The 15,820-nt window shown below is 42.1% G+C and overlaps 1 protein-coding gene across 3 annotated transcripts in view; it reads left to right on the forward strand.

Moving 5' to 3' along the window:
• Nucleotides 1–15,820, forward strand: part of SATB2 (SATB homeobox 2) — a 157,167-nt gene that overhangs the window by 96,059 nt on the left and 45,288 nt on the right. For 2 of the 3 annotated variants that reach the window (XM_030580906.1, XM_030580907.1), the window contains exon 8: nt 12,098–12,310. The exons of the other annotated variant lie outside the window; for it this stretch is intronic. In XM_030580906.1, the coding sequence (XP_030436766.1) occupies nt 12,098–12,310 (213 nt within the window). The remainder of the gene's footprint in view (nt 1–12,097; nt 12,311–15,820) is intronic. 3 annotated transcript variants of the gene reach the window in all.

Consider the following 15,820-nt stretch of genomic DNA (forward strand, 5'->3'; position numbering starts at 1 on the left):
AACTAGGCTAAATCCATTGGAACAAATGCCTGACACGTATGTGTGTATGGGAGGGAGAAGGTCAGAAAAGGAAGTCAGAGGTAAAGTCACGTGATTCAAGTAACTTCTGAGGCTTCTCCTAAAATTTTAAAGTTCGTAGCTTGTTTGAGACAGCAATATTTGCTCAAGCCTCTGGCTATGTTATAATCTGCATACCAGGCAGAACACCCCTCCGCAACCCATACCACAGATCTTTATTGCAAATTCTGCATTTGTCTGAGCGTCCAAAACACCCACTGAGGTCGGTGAAAGTTTTGCATGTGACGACGTGCAGAATAAGCAATAGTTATCCATACTGTGGATAAGAAATCTGCAGTGAGTATTTAGCAACGGCAATTTGTTCATTCTACGTTGCGCATGAGGGGGAATAATTTTTAATTGGATTGAAAGATCTCAAATTAGTGTATATAGCAAGTTTATTCTGAAACAACATGCGTCAGATACCCTCAGAAAGTGTAACGTGCTCTGATTTCTGGTTAATTCCTTGGGCTAATTGTGTATGCTTTTGTTTTATCTTTATTGAATCTGAGTAGTAGTTTGAACGCACCTTATTATATCATTCTGAGGCTTATTATCAAGTACGCGCTAGAACCAGGATGGTGTTCTGAGGCCCACAGGGAGAAAATAATGATTATTACTAGTTTTAATTATAGCCTGGAATTCCAGCAAGTCGGGAGTTCCTGCATAAGTTTCAAAATATTTAATTTGGTTGTGCACAAAACAGTGTTTTTCAAAGTCCTTTTTACCTCAGAACCAGTTAGGTGTGATGGGAGCTCTGGGTGAACATTGGGAAGAGATTCCCCCTCCCCCAAGAATGTACACAGTCATCGTCTCCTCTGAGAATGCTGCTGGTATTGTAGTTCATAACTAGAGTCCTACCAGATTCATGGCCATGAAAAATGTGTCATGGACCATGACATCTGGTCTCCACCTGTGAAATTTGGTCTTTTGTGTGCTTTTACCCTATACTACACAGATATCAGAGGGGAGACCAGTGTCTCTCAAATTGGGGGTCCTGACCCAAAAGGGAGTTGGAGGGAGGTCTCAAGGTTATTTTAGGGGGTTACAGTATTGCCACCCTCACTTCTGTGCTGCCTTCAGAGCTGAGCAGCTGGAGAGTGGCGACTGCTGACTGAGGGCCCAGCTCTGCAGTTGGCAGCAGCAGAGAAGTAAGGGTGGCAATACCATACCAGGCCATCCTTGCTTCTGCACTGCTGCTTGTGGTGGCTCTGCCTTCAGAACTGGACTCCCAGCCAGCTGCCGCTGCTCTCCAGCTGCCCAGCTCTGAAGACAGCGCTGCTGCTAGCAGCAGTGCAGAAATAAGGGTAGCAGTACCACAACCCCCCTAGAATAACCTTGTGACCCTGCCCCCACAACTCCTTTTTGGGTCAGGACCCTCTACAAGTACACCACCATGAAATTTCAGATTTAAATAGCTGAAATAATGAAATTTATGATTTTTAAAATCCTCTGGCCGCGAAATTGACCAAACTGGACCATGAATTTGGTAGGGCCCTATTCATAACTACAGGTGTGGACTGTGATGAGATCTTATTGTTCAGTACCCACACTGAAGTTGAGGGTGTGTTTATGCTGCAAAAAACCACCTACAGCAGGAAATCTGGGTCAACTGATTCAGGCTTGTGCTACAGTGCTAAAAATAGTAGTGCAGATGTTCCTGCTTGGGCTGGAGCTCCCGCTCTGAAACTTGGTGGGGGGTCTCAGAGTCTGGGCTCCAGCCCAAGTGGGAACGTCTGCACTGCAATATTTAGCCTCATAGCACAAGTCTCGCTGCTGCAGGGCTCCCTTTGCAATATAAATGTACCCTGAGAAATTCATTTTAGCAAAGGACTGTGGGTACATAGTATGACTTTGTTTTAGGTTGCAGACGTTGGGGTCTATATGCAAGAAGTCTCATTAGCATGAATGGAAGTTTCAGGCATGCACAGAGATGAGAAACCATAACGGGCCCCTATACTTCTGCACTTAGCTACCTCCCCCCCGCCTCCCACCCCCTACCTCCTATCCCCTCAGCAAAATATCTACATGCCCAAGGGGCAACACAGGATAAGTGGAGGGAGGATCTAAGTTGTGGAGAAAAGGTATTCTTGCTGTTAAGTCACTGGACTGTGATTCAGGAGGCATGAGTTCAGTTCCTGGCTGTACTGCAGTCATCCTGGGTAGGTCACTTAGTCTCTCTGTGACTCAAGTTTTCCATCTGTAAAATGAGGATAATAGGACTGCTCTACCTCATCAGGTGGGTGTGAAGTACAGGTTGTTAATTGCTTGGATACTACAGAAATGGGGCCCCTCTATTTATCTAAATAGATAGCATTCTGCTTAGTGTGGCTATCCCCACCAGGTAAAGGCAGTACTGTTCCTTCTTTTGCTGTTCTGCCAGGCCTGGTAGAGACAGGGCTACAGGCTAGCTCAGTGAGGAATAATCACCCTTCTACTCAGCTCCCTGGAATCCCTGGCCTGAGTTCCCTTTCAGAGCACTGCTGTCTTCTTGGCTAGCTGGCCCAGAGGCCTGGGAGTTAGGAATGTGCAGACACTGTCATCACTACCTGTTGTTCATAGGAATGGTCTTGGGGACTTCATTGGGACTACTGCTTTGAGTCACATGTTCCAGTCTAGCCTATAGTGCTTTACATCTTAGAAGCTGTGTATGTGGTAGATACTAATTCATTCAAATCAGTGCCAGAAGGGCGAAAGTCTCTCCATGTCCCATCGCCAACCCCAAGCAATGCAGGCATCCCAAATATCTGTATTTTAAAATAGGGAAAGCATATGAATAAGCATGTTTATGTTAAACCAGACTGTAAGTAGAAAGTTGCTATAAAAATAGGCATTCGTGGTAGCTCTTGCATTTTTTCCTTGCTTGTTTGAAAAGACTTCAGTATTTCAGATTTTGGTGTTTATTTACAGCCATGGAAATCCTTTGGAAAATAAACAAGGAAGGGTTGATAAATGGTGCAAATCGACCATTTCTTTACTTCTTGGAGACCTGGGTTCAAATGGGCACCGGGTTAAGCTGCTGCCATGAATGAAATTGTTAAATGTGGGGCAGATGCCACTCATACACATAGTTGGAGCTGTGGGGTATGTGTGTGTGGTGTTTAAAGCCATAGCCTTCTAAAGGGTGAAAAGTGAACGAGAAGCTTTAAAAGGCTTTCTGCAGAAGACAGAAGGGCAGAATGCCCCTTGGAATGCGCTGGGAGAGCAAAGACTTAGAAAGGATGATGATGGGCACTATAGAAACCCCAGACAAAGGTATTCTTATTCCAGAATAAGGGTATCTACAAGGAGTTATTCCAGAAGATCTATGCCACTTCAAATTTGCATCCTACCTTTATCTGGAATAGCTGTCAGGTGGAGATGTGCCCTAAAACAGGTGGGTGAGCTCCCTTCAGGGCTGGCCTGAGGTTGCCAGCTGTTCTGGAAGGTGAGGCTAAGCCATGGCTAGCCACTCTCCTTTTGAGATGGGTAGCCCCACTGGTGATGCTGTGACGTCATACCTTGTGTGTAAGGAGCACGCTTAGATTCTGGCTCTCTTCAGGGCAGGGAGTTCCTTGCACCTTCTTCCTTTGCCCCCATTGCAAATTCATGCAGATTCACTCAGTCTGAAGTTTCTGCAAACTTGGTATTCAAATCTCAGTCAGAATGTTTTGCCAGAGCCTGGTTTATCAGGCTGATAATGCATTTAGAAATGTACCGGCACAGAAGGTAACAATTGTGAGAGGGAGATCCTTTAAAAAGACAACAGAGTCCTGTGGCACCTTATAGACTAACAGATGTATTGGAGCATAAGCTTTTGTGGGTGAATACCCACTTTGTCGGACACTTTTGGATAAATAAATTATCTTTTCACTCTCTGGAAAGTTTCCTGACCATTTCAGTTTTGCTGCAGTGATCCCTAATGGTTAGAATTTCACTTACGAGGGAGCCCCAAATGACCAACAGGCAGCTTGACTCCAGAACTGAGATCTCTATGGTCAGCATAAGCAGACTAAACACAATACATCCCCCTTCTTCAATTTCCCTTTCTGTGCAGCAAAGGCATGATGGAGAACCTGGAGTTCCAACCGGGAAAGCTGCTGGTGCTGTAAACAAAAGATCAGCTCCATATTACAGGATCCAGCAGACTCAATCAGTAGACTAGTGAACTGTTGTTCTCTTTGCTCAAGGGACTCCCGACGGACTGAAAAGCCTATAGACCAAACAAATGTATTCTGTTTTGGGTGGTGGTGGTTGTTTTTTTTTTAAAGGCATCTTTTTTGCCAGTGTTTTGACACAGTAGCCAAAGCTAGTAAAATTTTTGGGCGAGGGGCCAGTTCTTGTTTTACTGCACACCTGCAGAAACTGGGAATATCAGTGAACCTGAGACTTTTTGAATGAAACAGTCATGGTGTCAGATACAAAGAGAGCTGGCAAAAAAAAAAAAAAAAAAAAAAAAAAAAAAAAAAAAAGCAAGCATCTTCAGTGCTGAAGAGGCCACTTATGACTCTCTTCCCAAAGAACAACCTCACCCCGTTTCTTTTTAAAACTCTAGCTATGAATGAGAATAATCAGCTTTCTAGTTTGAAGATTTGACTTGCCTAGCTCTGCTGGTAGCTGATTGGCTGTTGCCTGAAGATCGTTCTGGTCAAAAGGGATCTAGAGTATAGAGGGAGTGGAATTCCATTTAATTGAACTTGAGTGTCATGAAATTCCATTTGGAATGAAATAAAAGGAAAAGTCCCAGGTAGTTTCAGTGCATTGCGTTGTGCAGAGTGGAAAGTGATTAAGGCATTGGGTTGAGACTCGGAGACCTGGGGTCAGTTCCTGGCTCTGCAACAGACTCCTTGTGTGACCTTGGGCAAATCCCAAACTCTCTGCCTTGTTTTCATATCTGGAAAATGAAGCTACCTCACAGGGGTCAGGAAGATATATTATTCCTGTCTCTGAGGAGCTGAGATACTACAGTGGTAGGTGCATAAGGTAAGAAAGTTCCAGTTATACCAAATCTCCATTTATATTGAAGAGCTTTGAAAGGAAAAAATAGCATCAGTATGGGTCCAATTCTGTTCTCATTGGACTGAATTGGCAAAATTCTCATTGACTTAAATGGCAGCAGAATTAGGTTCTCTGGTTTGAAATACATTTTGTCAAAATAACTTCCGTGTATATCTGACTGTGAGCCAAATCCTGTCCGCTTCGTCTTGTGAGTGTTTTCACCTTGACTTAAGTGGGGAGAAGACTAGCAGCATTTAATCCTCTCGCTGCTATCTGTTTAGACGTTCATACCATATTCATCACTATGGGGTCTGCACCATTCTCCATAGACTTCCAATTAGGAAGGGTCTGGTTTTGTTTGTTTGCAAAGAAAACTCTCTCTTATTGCCTGAAACCTTTTCATGCTGCCTGCTTGTTTTAGTCTTGTGTGTAATGTGGCACAAGCGGTGTTTTGTTGTATGCACAGGAAAGAAGGCAGTCTGTAAGGGAAATGCTTAAATTAATAAATTGCAGATTTTTGGTACATGGGATATTTGTTTCAACAGTGGGTTTTGCAGTACCCTAAATTTCAGTTTCAATTAACTTAATTGTATTCAATAGGCTGGATGAAAGGATTTTAAGTAGTATGTGAGTCAGGCTTTCAGAATGTGTTCTGCAGGAGGCTGCTCCTGGCTACTCAGCTGATACACAGGATTTCTGATCCTTGGAAACAAATGCATAGATATACAAAGTGTGTGCTGTATGTCTTGCTCCCTTTCAGGGTTTTTTTCTTGTATGTCGTATAAATGGCAAGGCATTTACAAATATTCTCTCTTTTTCTTCAGCCTCTTTTTTCCCCAGCTTCAACATGCAGATCCACATGCACACACTGTCTTCCCTAATAAAAAGAGATACCATAATAAAAAAGAGACTTTATTAAACTAATACAATAACACCATTTTCTTGAGAATTTAAACATTTCATTTTTAATAATAAAAATCAAATTGACATTGTTGCACCCTGAATGTGTTTTATTCAAATCAGACTTGCTTCATGCCTAAGCAGATATCTCTCGAGATATATGTATTTATAGCATTAGTTAAATGAGTTCTAAGAATCAAGCTTGCATCAGGACTATAGGTAGTGAATCTGGGAATCAAGATTAAAAAAAAAAAGAGGAACTGATGGGATGTATTCCACTGCTCTGGTAGGTCAGGGGCCAGCTGTGCTCTCAGTTATATTGGTATAAATCCAGAGTAACTTCATTGCAGCAATGGATTCAGTTTATTTGGATTTACAACGGTGTGAGATCAGAATTTGTCCCCTTGGAAGTTAGAAGAATTGTTCAGGTCGCAGGATATAAATGTAACATTGCATATTCTCAGCTATGAATGGATGAACCTTTGTGCTGCTTGGTTTTAAGAGATGCTCAAAACTTCTTTGATCTGCAAAATTGAACTGGAAAAATTGCCAGGGTACAGAGATGCCGAAAAAAGGAAAATAATGAAAATGACCTTTGGTCCTCAGAATCCTGATAATCCATAAGGAACATCTTCAGTACACACTATCGCACACATATTTTTGTCATTTGTTGGATGCTTGTAGGCTAGGAATGGTCTTTTAAAAACCATTAATATAACACCCTTGTTAATGGTCTGTTTGGCACAGCTGCCAATAATATAAGTGTTGCCGTTGGAGAAATGTCATGGCAAAGACTTGTCTTGACATGAAGTATACAGAATATGAAATTCCTTTAGAAGCCTGAGGGCTGATAAAAATGACTTGTGAGAGATTACAGAAGGACAGTGCACCTTACAACATTCCTTTTCTATTTTTTGATTACAGGTAGTAATAGTTTTTTATATCTAAAATTGGTCATTTTAGTATGGTAAAATTAGATCTCACTGCTGGATACTATGGGGATAAAGTTTCAGTATCACCCACTAGGGATGAGTTCAGAGTTCTCATTCATAAAAATGGGAGTGGCATGTCTCAGTGCCGGCCCTCCTGCGTGAAGACACTTCTCCTCCCAAGTGTGGAAGTTTCACCGTCATTAATCCGTGAGGTTCAGAGGCTGAATTTGAATAAGCACCAAAGCTTCTGATACTTATCTGAATCTTGTCCAGACCTGCTGGGAAGTGGAGCTGGCTTTCTCATGAGATTTCCAGGTACACCTTTACCTCGATATAACGCAATCTAATATAATGCGAATTCGGATATAACGCAGTAAAGCAGAGCTCTGGGGGGGCAGGGTTGCGCACTCCGGTGGATCAAAGCAAGTTCGATATAATGCAGTTTCACCAATAACGCAATAAGATTTTTTGGGTCCCGAGAACAGCGTTATATCGGGGTAGAGGTGTATTACATGGTTCTGACTGAGCTTGAAATGCCATGACAGCAAGTCTTTTAGGATATGTCTACACAGCAACTAGCCACCCTCGCCTGGCCCCTTGCCAGCCGACTTGGGCTTGTGGGGCTCTGGCGGTTGGGGTGTTTCATTGCTGTATAGACTTCCTGGCTTGGGCTGGAGCCCAAGCTCTGGGACCCTCCCATCCCACCGGGTTGTCGATCCCAAGCTCCAGCCCGGCAGACCTAAATCATCACCCTTTCCAGTACCACCCTGGTTCACATGGGCCCAGTCCCCTAGGTGTGGAGCACCCCATAGCTCCTGTTGCCTCTACCATATACATCCTCTTTTAGGAGCTGCACAGCACTTTGCCAATTGCTTGTCCACTGTTGATTACAAGACTTCCTTTTGAGGCTCCGGTTGTTCAGTGTGGAGATTTCTGTCGGTAGCAAAACCAAAATAAAATAAAATCACAAACAAAACTCCGTAGGACTTGTGCAAAATATTAACTGCCTCGTTTTTTGACGCCAGTAGTAAAGTTGTGTGAACTAATTCTCAACTAGCATAAAAAGATAATGATAAAATTATTCTGGACTTAAATACCTGCAAAGTTTTATATTTTGATTGGAAATATGCTGCTTTTTCTACCTCTGTGTTTGTTTTTTATAGTCAGTTATTGACACAGTGTGTAATTAAAAAATAAAATACAGTGCCCCGTATAAGCCCCAAATGTAAGCCAAGCTGTGCATACATATGATACCTGGTCTCCGAGAATGTGTACAATAGTGTTTATGAGCACGGCCTAAATTTACTGTTACATCTGTTTTAATCACTCATCACTTGAGATGGTTTTAAACCAATAAGCGTTATGATGGAAAAAGAAGCACAATTCCTGTCAAAATACCCACTTTTAAAAAGTGTCTTAAGGATTCTGTTTGGAAGAATATCCGTTTATTCATGTAAGTTCAATTTAGATAGACTAGACAGGCCTTGGAGTGTCCCTTTAAGTTTGCATAGCTAGTTACTCTGCAAATTGCCAAGTGTGTGTGTATTATTTTATATGGGAAATGTATGTTGGAATGAGCTAATTTAGCCATCGGAATTTTATAACAAATGTATGAATGCTGTGGGTTTCCCTCCGTAGCCCCCTCTAGCAGAAACATAATTTGCAGAAATGAAAACAGTCTTTGGCTAGCTTTAGGCTTTTCTCAAAAATAGAAACGCTAGGGTTTGTCTGGCTGGGCTGCTTTCCTCACCACACACCTGGGGTATATCATTTTAAAAAATAAATTATGCCTCATTAAATTACAATTAAGTGAAATCACAATCATTTGTTTTTCTGGAAGGAAGATGTTTTGCATACTGAAAGCCTAATTTTTTGCAGGTGACAAAAAGGCTGAACAGATAATTTAGTATCACTTTATTTTTTTATAATGTTGCTTGCTGGTTACTTTGTGTATACTCTGGTAGCTCAGAATTATATTAATGGAAATGTTATTGCTCTCAAGATATTTTATTGTATTGTCTTTTCTGTCACTTTGCGATCTATCTGGCATTGTTTACTGGTGCACTGCATCACAGCATTCTCTTCAATCTCAGAAGGAAATGAGATCTTTCCCTCTGAGTTAGTCATTTCTCATCTGTCCTGCTATTCACGTAGCTCATAAGGCTACCAAACATCCACCCTCATCTTTCGAGATGGACTGAGTCTCAATATAACATTTGTGCAGCCAAATTTCCCACATGCACAAATGTGACTGGGAATCAGTGTAAATAAAGAGAGCTCAACTCCTCAAAGTTGGAGCTGTGTCAGATAATGTGCAGTTACCTCGATTGCTTGCACAAGTCTGGAAATATGCATCCCAAAGTTTAGGCACCGGGAGAGCTACTTGTATATGCAAATACCTGATTTAGTGTGGAGTCAGTGACTGTACTTGTAAGGAATTGCTGGTGCACTTTTGTGTATGTGTCTGATCTTCATTTTTTTTTACAATTCTACCATAAATTCAGACATGCTGGGGGTGGGGAAGGGAGTGGGAAGAAGGAAGCAGTGCAAGCTGTCTTAAGAGTAGAGGTTTTCAACCAAGGGTTTGGGGCCCCTTGGGAGTTTCAGGGGGTCTGCGAAGCAGAGCTGGCATTAGACTTTCTGGGGCCCACAATAGAAAGCCAAACACCACTACATGGGCCTGAAGCCAAAGCCTGAGCAATTAGCTTCACGGGGCCCCCATTTGTCCTGCTTGCTACCCCCTAATGCTTGTCCTGGCTTTTATATGCAGAAAAACAGTTGTTGTGGTACACGTGCACTGTGGAGATTTTATAGCATGTTGGGAGGGGTGGGTGGGCTCAGGAAGAAAAAGGTTGAGAACCCCTGGCTTAGAGTACATTCCCATTGCTCTCAAGTTTCTTTTTCAAATCAGCCTGGTGCTGGGGAGTAGAAGATAGAGGAGCATAAGTAAAAAGCCCCAAATCACACAATATTTTGGAAGCTGGGGTGGTTTTTTTTAAATTTGTTTCTGGTATATCCCCAGAAGAGGCAGAGAATCAAGAGTTAGGGAACTTGTAAAAATGGTTATTTAATTTTTTTTATCCCATTTGGAGAGTTTTTCATTGACTCTAATGGAAAACTGCAGGTACTAGATATATCTACCTTGGAAGGGCAAAGGGCTGAGGTCAAACCTCACAGCTTAGACCTCTAGGGCATCCACTCCTCTTTCAGTTAATCTCTCCCTGGGCTTGTTAGTCTAGAAAACTGGAAAAGCACTTTGAATGTCCCCAAACTGTACGGTCTCTAATAAATTGTTACAGCTATACCAACTACACGATACATGATACTGTCAATGATTTCAGCGGGTAACCGAAGCAAGAGCCATTACCATAACGCCAAAGGGTTTGTGAATTTTTCCATAGTGTGGATCTCATCTCAACAGACCGGTTGCCTCACAGACCATCTTCCACTTCTCATCGCATGGCCCCAATCCTCTCCCATTTGCAATGCCATTTCACTTCTGTGGCAGCTACCACAGTGGCTTACATACTAAAGTAATATTAGGAAAATGTATTTTTAGCTTCTTTTAAGGAGATGTGTATGTTCTGGCAACATGTGAGCAGATGTAAGCAGACATAGGAGTGTTTTTTTTAGACTGTTGGTTTTGTCAATAAGTGTAGTGAATAAGGCCAATGAACACTGGAAAATATTGGCTTTTGGTCACTGGTCAACTGTCTTGGAAATGTCCAACAAGGATATTGGGGACTATTTGATGTGAGGGGAGAAAATAAGCCAAGAGTAAATACTTCAGGTTTTCTAGTATGTGGCTGCATGACAAGAGCACTGAAGTAAGATTGACTGTAACTGTAATGTGATTTCACTGGGCCGTGACTGTAAAGTAACAGTGAAGTGTATTTTTGACAACGGTTTCCACACAGTTGTTTTTCTGAGGTACTCCAGTTTCCCCCAGTATTTGGTTGGTAAATATTGACCCTTTAACGGTGATGGCTTTAGGTAAGCTTCATTAGCTATGTAATGGAATTCTCAAGAGTAAAGGTTTTTCTCTCGGCAGTATTTCTGGGAGTAATGCTTCAGTTTGATAGACTGCTAGGTGGGCAAGGTGTATGAATGTTGTGGGACAGAGCAGCCTTTTTAATACTTTGAAATCTCCAACTCTGAGCCTCTTGACTGGCATACCCAGTACTGAATTATACCTCTTCTCCCTGTGAGTCTAATCCTTCTCTGCTTCTTGCTTGTACGTGAATAAATTTAAACACAGATGTTGAAGGAAGTTACCGTAGTATTACCTTGTGGAAGTGAAACATACATCAATAAGCCGGTGGCAGATATAATATGGCTCTGTAGAGGACAGTGGTACATCTTGTATGATCTAATAAATTGCCTCTTGTCTTAGGCCCTGATCCTGCAATGCACTTAGATCTGTGCATAGTGAAATTAACTTCTAGGTAGTGCCTACAGTTATACATGGGCTTAAGTGCTCTTGTTGATTTTAAGGCCTTATTAAATAACACATTTTTGTCCCTAAATCCTCCTGAATTGAGGGACCTCTGCTATACTGGCTAACTCTGGCATGAAAGTGTTTGTAAACACTGGAGGAATGTTATTAAAAAATGTCGGCATTGTGAGGTCCATGATGATTTAAATGATGCCGCAAATAAAAGGTTAAAGTAACCAGTCCCTGGAGATAGTTTCTAAAGCTTTCATATTTGCTGCATTCTCTCCTCTGAGAAAAAATTGTCCAGACTGAAGTGAATGGACTGTAACATCAAAACCCAGCCAAATGCTGTTTTTTTGTGTTTTTTTTTTAATAAAGCTCCTGTGCTGTTTAAATGTCGGAACTAAATTTACCAAACTTGGCAGATTTGTAAAGATGAATGGGGCTGCCAAGTGTTCCCAGCTTCAAGCAGGGAGAGGGAAGGATCTAACCATTCCTAAAATATTTTCAGGAGGCACCTGGTGGTAATTGCAGTTTTGCTGTTCTGCCCAGGCATCTACCTTTCTATCCAGCATCTCTATGCTCAGATAGTTATTAGAGCATTAGAATAGGACATTCCCAAAATAAACCAGAGTTCCCAGAAGGCAAACACCATCCTACAAGCATCCCTTCTGGAGAACCCTTAAGAAACTGATGTAGGTTCTCAGCATTGCAACCCGCATGGTTACACCAAACAAATTAAAAAAAAAAAATCAACACATGACTTGGCTTTTTTTTTTTTAATTTTTTGAACCAGGGATTGCTGTCAGAGATCCTGCGTAAAGAAGAAGACCCTAGGACAGCTTCCCAATCCCTCCTGGTAAACTTGAGGGCAATGCAGAATTTCCTCAACCTGCCTGACACAGAGCGGGATCGTATATATCAGGACGAGAGAGAGAGAAGTATGAACCCCAATGTGAGCATGGTGTCTTCGGCAGCCAGCAGTCCGAGTTCTTCCAGAACCCCCCAGGTAAGGTGCAACCCCTCTTTAACTGTTTTTCTTTGGCTTGAGACCCTGCACATATCTTCGAGAGGGGGCTTCTCAGTATTTTCCTGTCTGTTGTTCCCCGCACCTAGATGTGTCTTGGAAATTTTTTCTATAGGGTTTTGGAGTTGCTGTCAAGAGGTGTTTATTGGCTGTGAGCAAGGCACTGTCATAACTTTAGCTATGACCCATGGCATAAATACAAAGAGGTATTTTAGTACACGAGAGAGGATACATGTGCTGTGCATACAGATTAATGGTGCATGTGCACTATATAGCTACTACATGATGGATTATAGAAAGAGCCATGTTTCTAACTTACGTCTTACATTGTTAGTGTCTATTTCAGTGGGCAGGGCAGAGAGAGGAGTTGGACCTGGGTTCTTGTGTGATTTTCAGTGAATAAGAGTGTGTGGCTGATAGAATACATGGCTCCCAGTGAATGAGAATCTCATTGAAATAAGTTTGCTCAATAGCCTGTCTCGTCAGAGTCCTTATTTTAGAGGCATAGAGTATGGAGATGTCAGGTGGGTGCAGTGTTGAAACAGAAGATCACTGCTTGCTATTTGCCACCAACTATTGTCTGATTGACGTCGCTTCAGATTTCTGTACACTTTTATCGCTGCTGTTTTATCACTCACTTTCCTATCTCCCCATATCAGATGCTCATCTGCCACTAGAAAAAGAGAACGTGGGCACACAGACTGCAGTGTATTTTCCCCTGCTCCCTGACTGAAAATAACCTCACAAACATTCAGGCTTCTGAAAAGGGGTGTGTGCTTAGAAGGAGATTGCGATTACAGCAAATTACCTTTGTCATCACAACATTTGCATAGCTTTAATTTGAAATTCCTCACCGCAGAGCTAAGCCAGATCAGTTCTAACATTTTATTTGATTCAAAACTTTACTAGTGAATGGGCATGTGTCATCATCCTGCTTTAGTAACTATAGTATTTTGAAGTCTGTAAAGCATCTGAGTTGTATTCCTGTGTACACGTTATCTGTGCTTATAGTCTTATTACTGGGTTCTTTTCATATCTGAGATCTGTAGCTCTCAATCTTGTCATTGGCAGTAGCGTGGCATAGACTGATTAGTTATAAAGACAGGATTTTGTTTCTGTAGAAACAATTGAGGTCATTCAAATATATCCTGTAATTTTAATACACTTTATACTTACACATTATATAAAGGAATTGTTAATTGCAGGTAATTTTCTAGCATACTCTACTCACACAAATTTAAAAATGAATTTTGTGTTGCAAACCCAGGTCAATGGCCTAACTAACTGTTATCTTTCCAGTTTCCATTTCATGAAAGTAAGGATTTGTCAAGACAACTGTTCTATCTGATACTTTAAAACATCATAACCACACATGTTTCTGCATTAATTATTATATTAACGGATTTGCTCATTCACACAAATGTTCAAGTAGAATTAATTCCACAACTAGAGTTCATATGAGGCACTCTGGCTGTGGGGGTAGGGTTCAATGCAGTTCAGTGGATCGCGGGAGTTGGAAAACCAGAGTTCTGATCATGTCTCTTCCCCCAGCCTGCTGGTGATGCTACTTCACCTCTTTTCCTCCTTTCCACCATCTGTAAAATGAGGATTAATGGGTAACACCTTCCCATTTAAGAGCTCAGCATTGTTAGAAAATCTGATTATAAAAGTTTAAAGAGACAAGACTGGGGAGGTAATATCTCTTGTTGGACCCACTTCTGTGGGGGAGAGAGGAGCTGTGGGGGTTGCACGTAGCTCTTCTTCAGGCCTAAGGTGAGTCAGAGGCACCCCAGGCTCACTTACTTTTTGACTTGAATGAGGCAGCAGTTTCTTTTTTTTACATATTTGTTTTATTGATGAGCAACAGTGATACATAGAGCTTTGTGCCCTCAGTGCTTGTCTTTTGCTGAACACACTGGGAGCAGCTCCTCACTGCACAGTGTCTGGCCACCAGTGAAATCCCACTTCAGCACTCGCCAATGGCAGGGCATGCTGTAGGCACTGCTGGGAAGACCTGGGCACCCCTGAAAACAAGGCTGCTGACCAGCCCATAGGCAGCACATTTTACTTTGCTTCCCATATACATCATATTAGCCTGGGTGAGGCTAGTATCCTCTTGATCTCCTGTACAGTGATTCCTGCAAGTGCAGCTTCCCAGACGAGATGTTTTAAATAGCAAGAAGAGGGGCCTTGGACATAGCAAAGGTAGCTAGATGGGAGAAATTGTACTGTCCTTCTAGGAATTATGCTACAGTGCTAGAGAAGTTGATTTAATGGCATTCTGAAACATCGTTTCCATAGATACCAGTCTCCTGAGGCAGTAGTTCTGGGAATGATATTTCAGTGTGGAGGGTTAAACGAGAGGGTATCGTCAGCTACTATTAATATGGAATAAGGGTAGTGAAGGGTTGATATAACGGGGATGAGGAGATAACCATCCTTCTGTTATTCTGCGCTGGTGATGAAATCCCCACCTGGGCTGTTTCCTTGGTATGTTCCGGTATTGTTCAGGACCAGCATGAGGAGCAGAGTACCAAATTAACTCAGCAAAGGGATCTGAGTGCTTTGAAAACTAATTCGGAGAGTTTAAGAGGTTGTTGTGTACATTTGGCCAGCTCTCTCCTGGCTGTTCTACAAAAGAGTAAGGGATGCAGCAGTAACTGACAGGATTTAAGAGCTCTTACATTGTTGCTGCCCACTTATCATCTTTTGCTTATTATTTGCATTGAGAGATTCCAGTAATGGCCAACTTCATGTTAGCATCAAGACAGTTTTAAAACCTGGGGGTTGAAAGTTAGACACCAAACATCCTCAGGATTTAAGTTGTCATCCAAAGAAGTCCATTGGAACTAGTGGGTGTCTTTAGATCTTTGACTTCAGTAGGCTTTGAATGGGGCCATCAATTAAGATTTCCATGGTGAGGAAAGGATTTGGGGTGGGAAGAGCTAGGAGGAAGAGAAGGAAGCGAGCTCAGAACATTCTGATTGACCTAGGTAACCTTTCTGTTAACATACAGACATTTGGGCGTGTGTGTCCAGCTAAGAATTAACACTAGAAATGAGCCTGAATCAAACCCCTATCATAACTACCCCAAACTCTGGGGAATTGCAGGTATAAAGGCAGGGACCGGCTGCAAAGGTTTACAAGGGGCCAAACCAAAATCTGGGAACGGAACACAAACTCGGAGCTTTTGGGAAGGTTTGGATCTGGAATGTGCTGTGAGCTTTGCCACTTGGGCTCATTTATTTCTCAAGCCCTTTGCACCTCAAACAGATAATTTATACTTGTGATGTTCATCCTTTCATTAAGGGCTATTCCTCTCTGAGGCAGGGATTTCAGGGTGAGCTGCTTCAGAGTTAAAGCCTAGTTTAGAACAGCTCTAATAGCTCTGCTATTTAGCCTCTGGAAAATGAATGAAATCTGGCATTCTGAGACACTGATGCTGCTGACACAGATTACTGAGTGTCCTACTGTAAAAGCACCAGTGGAAGG

The sequence above is a fragment of the Gopherus evgoodei genome, chromosome 11, assembly GCF_007399415.2.
Source record: "Gopherus evgoodei ecotype Sinaloan lineage chromosome 11, rGopEvg1_v1.p, whole genome shotgun sequence".
Lineage (NCBI taxonomy): Eukaryota > Metazoa > Chordata > Testudines > Testudinidae > Gopherus > Gopherus evgoodei.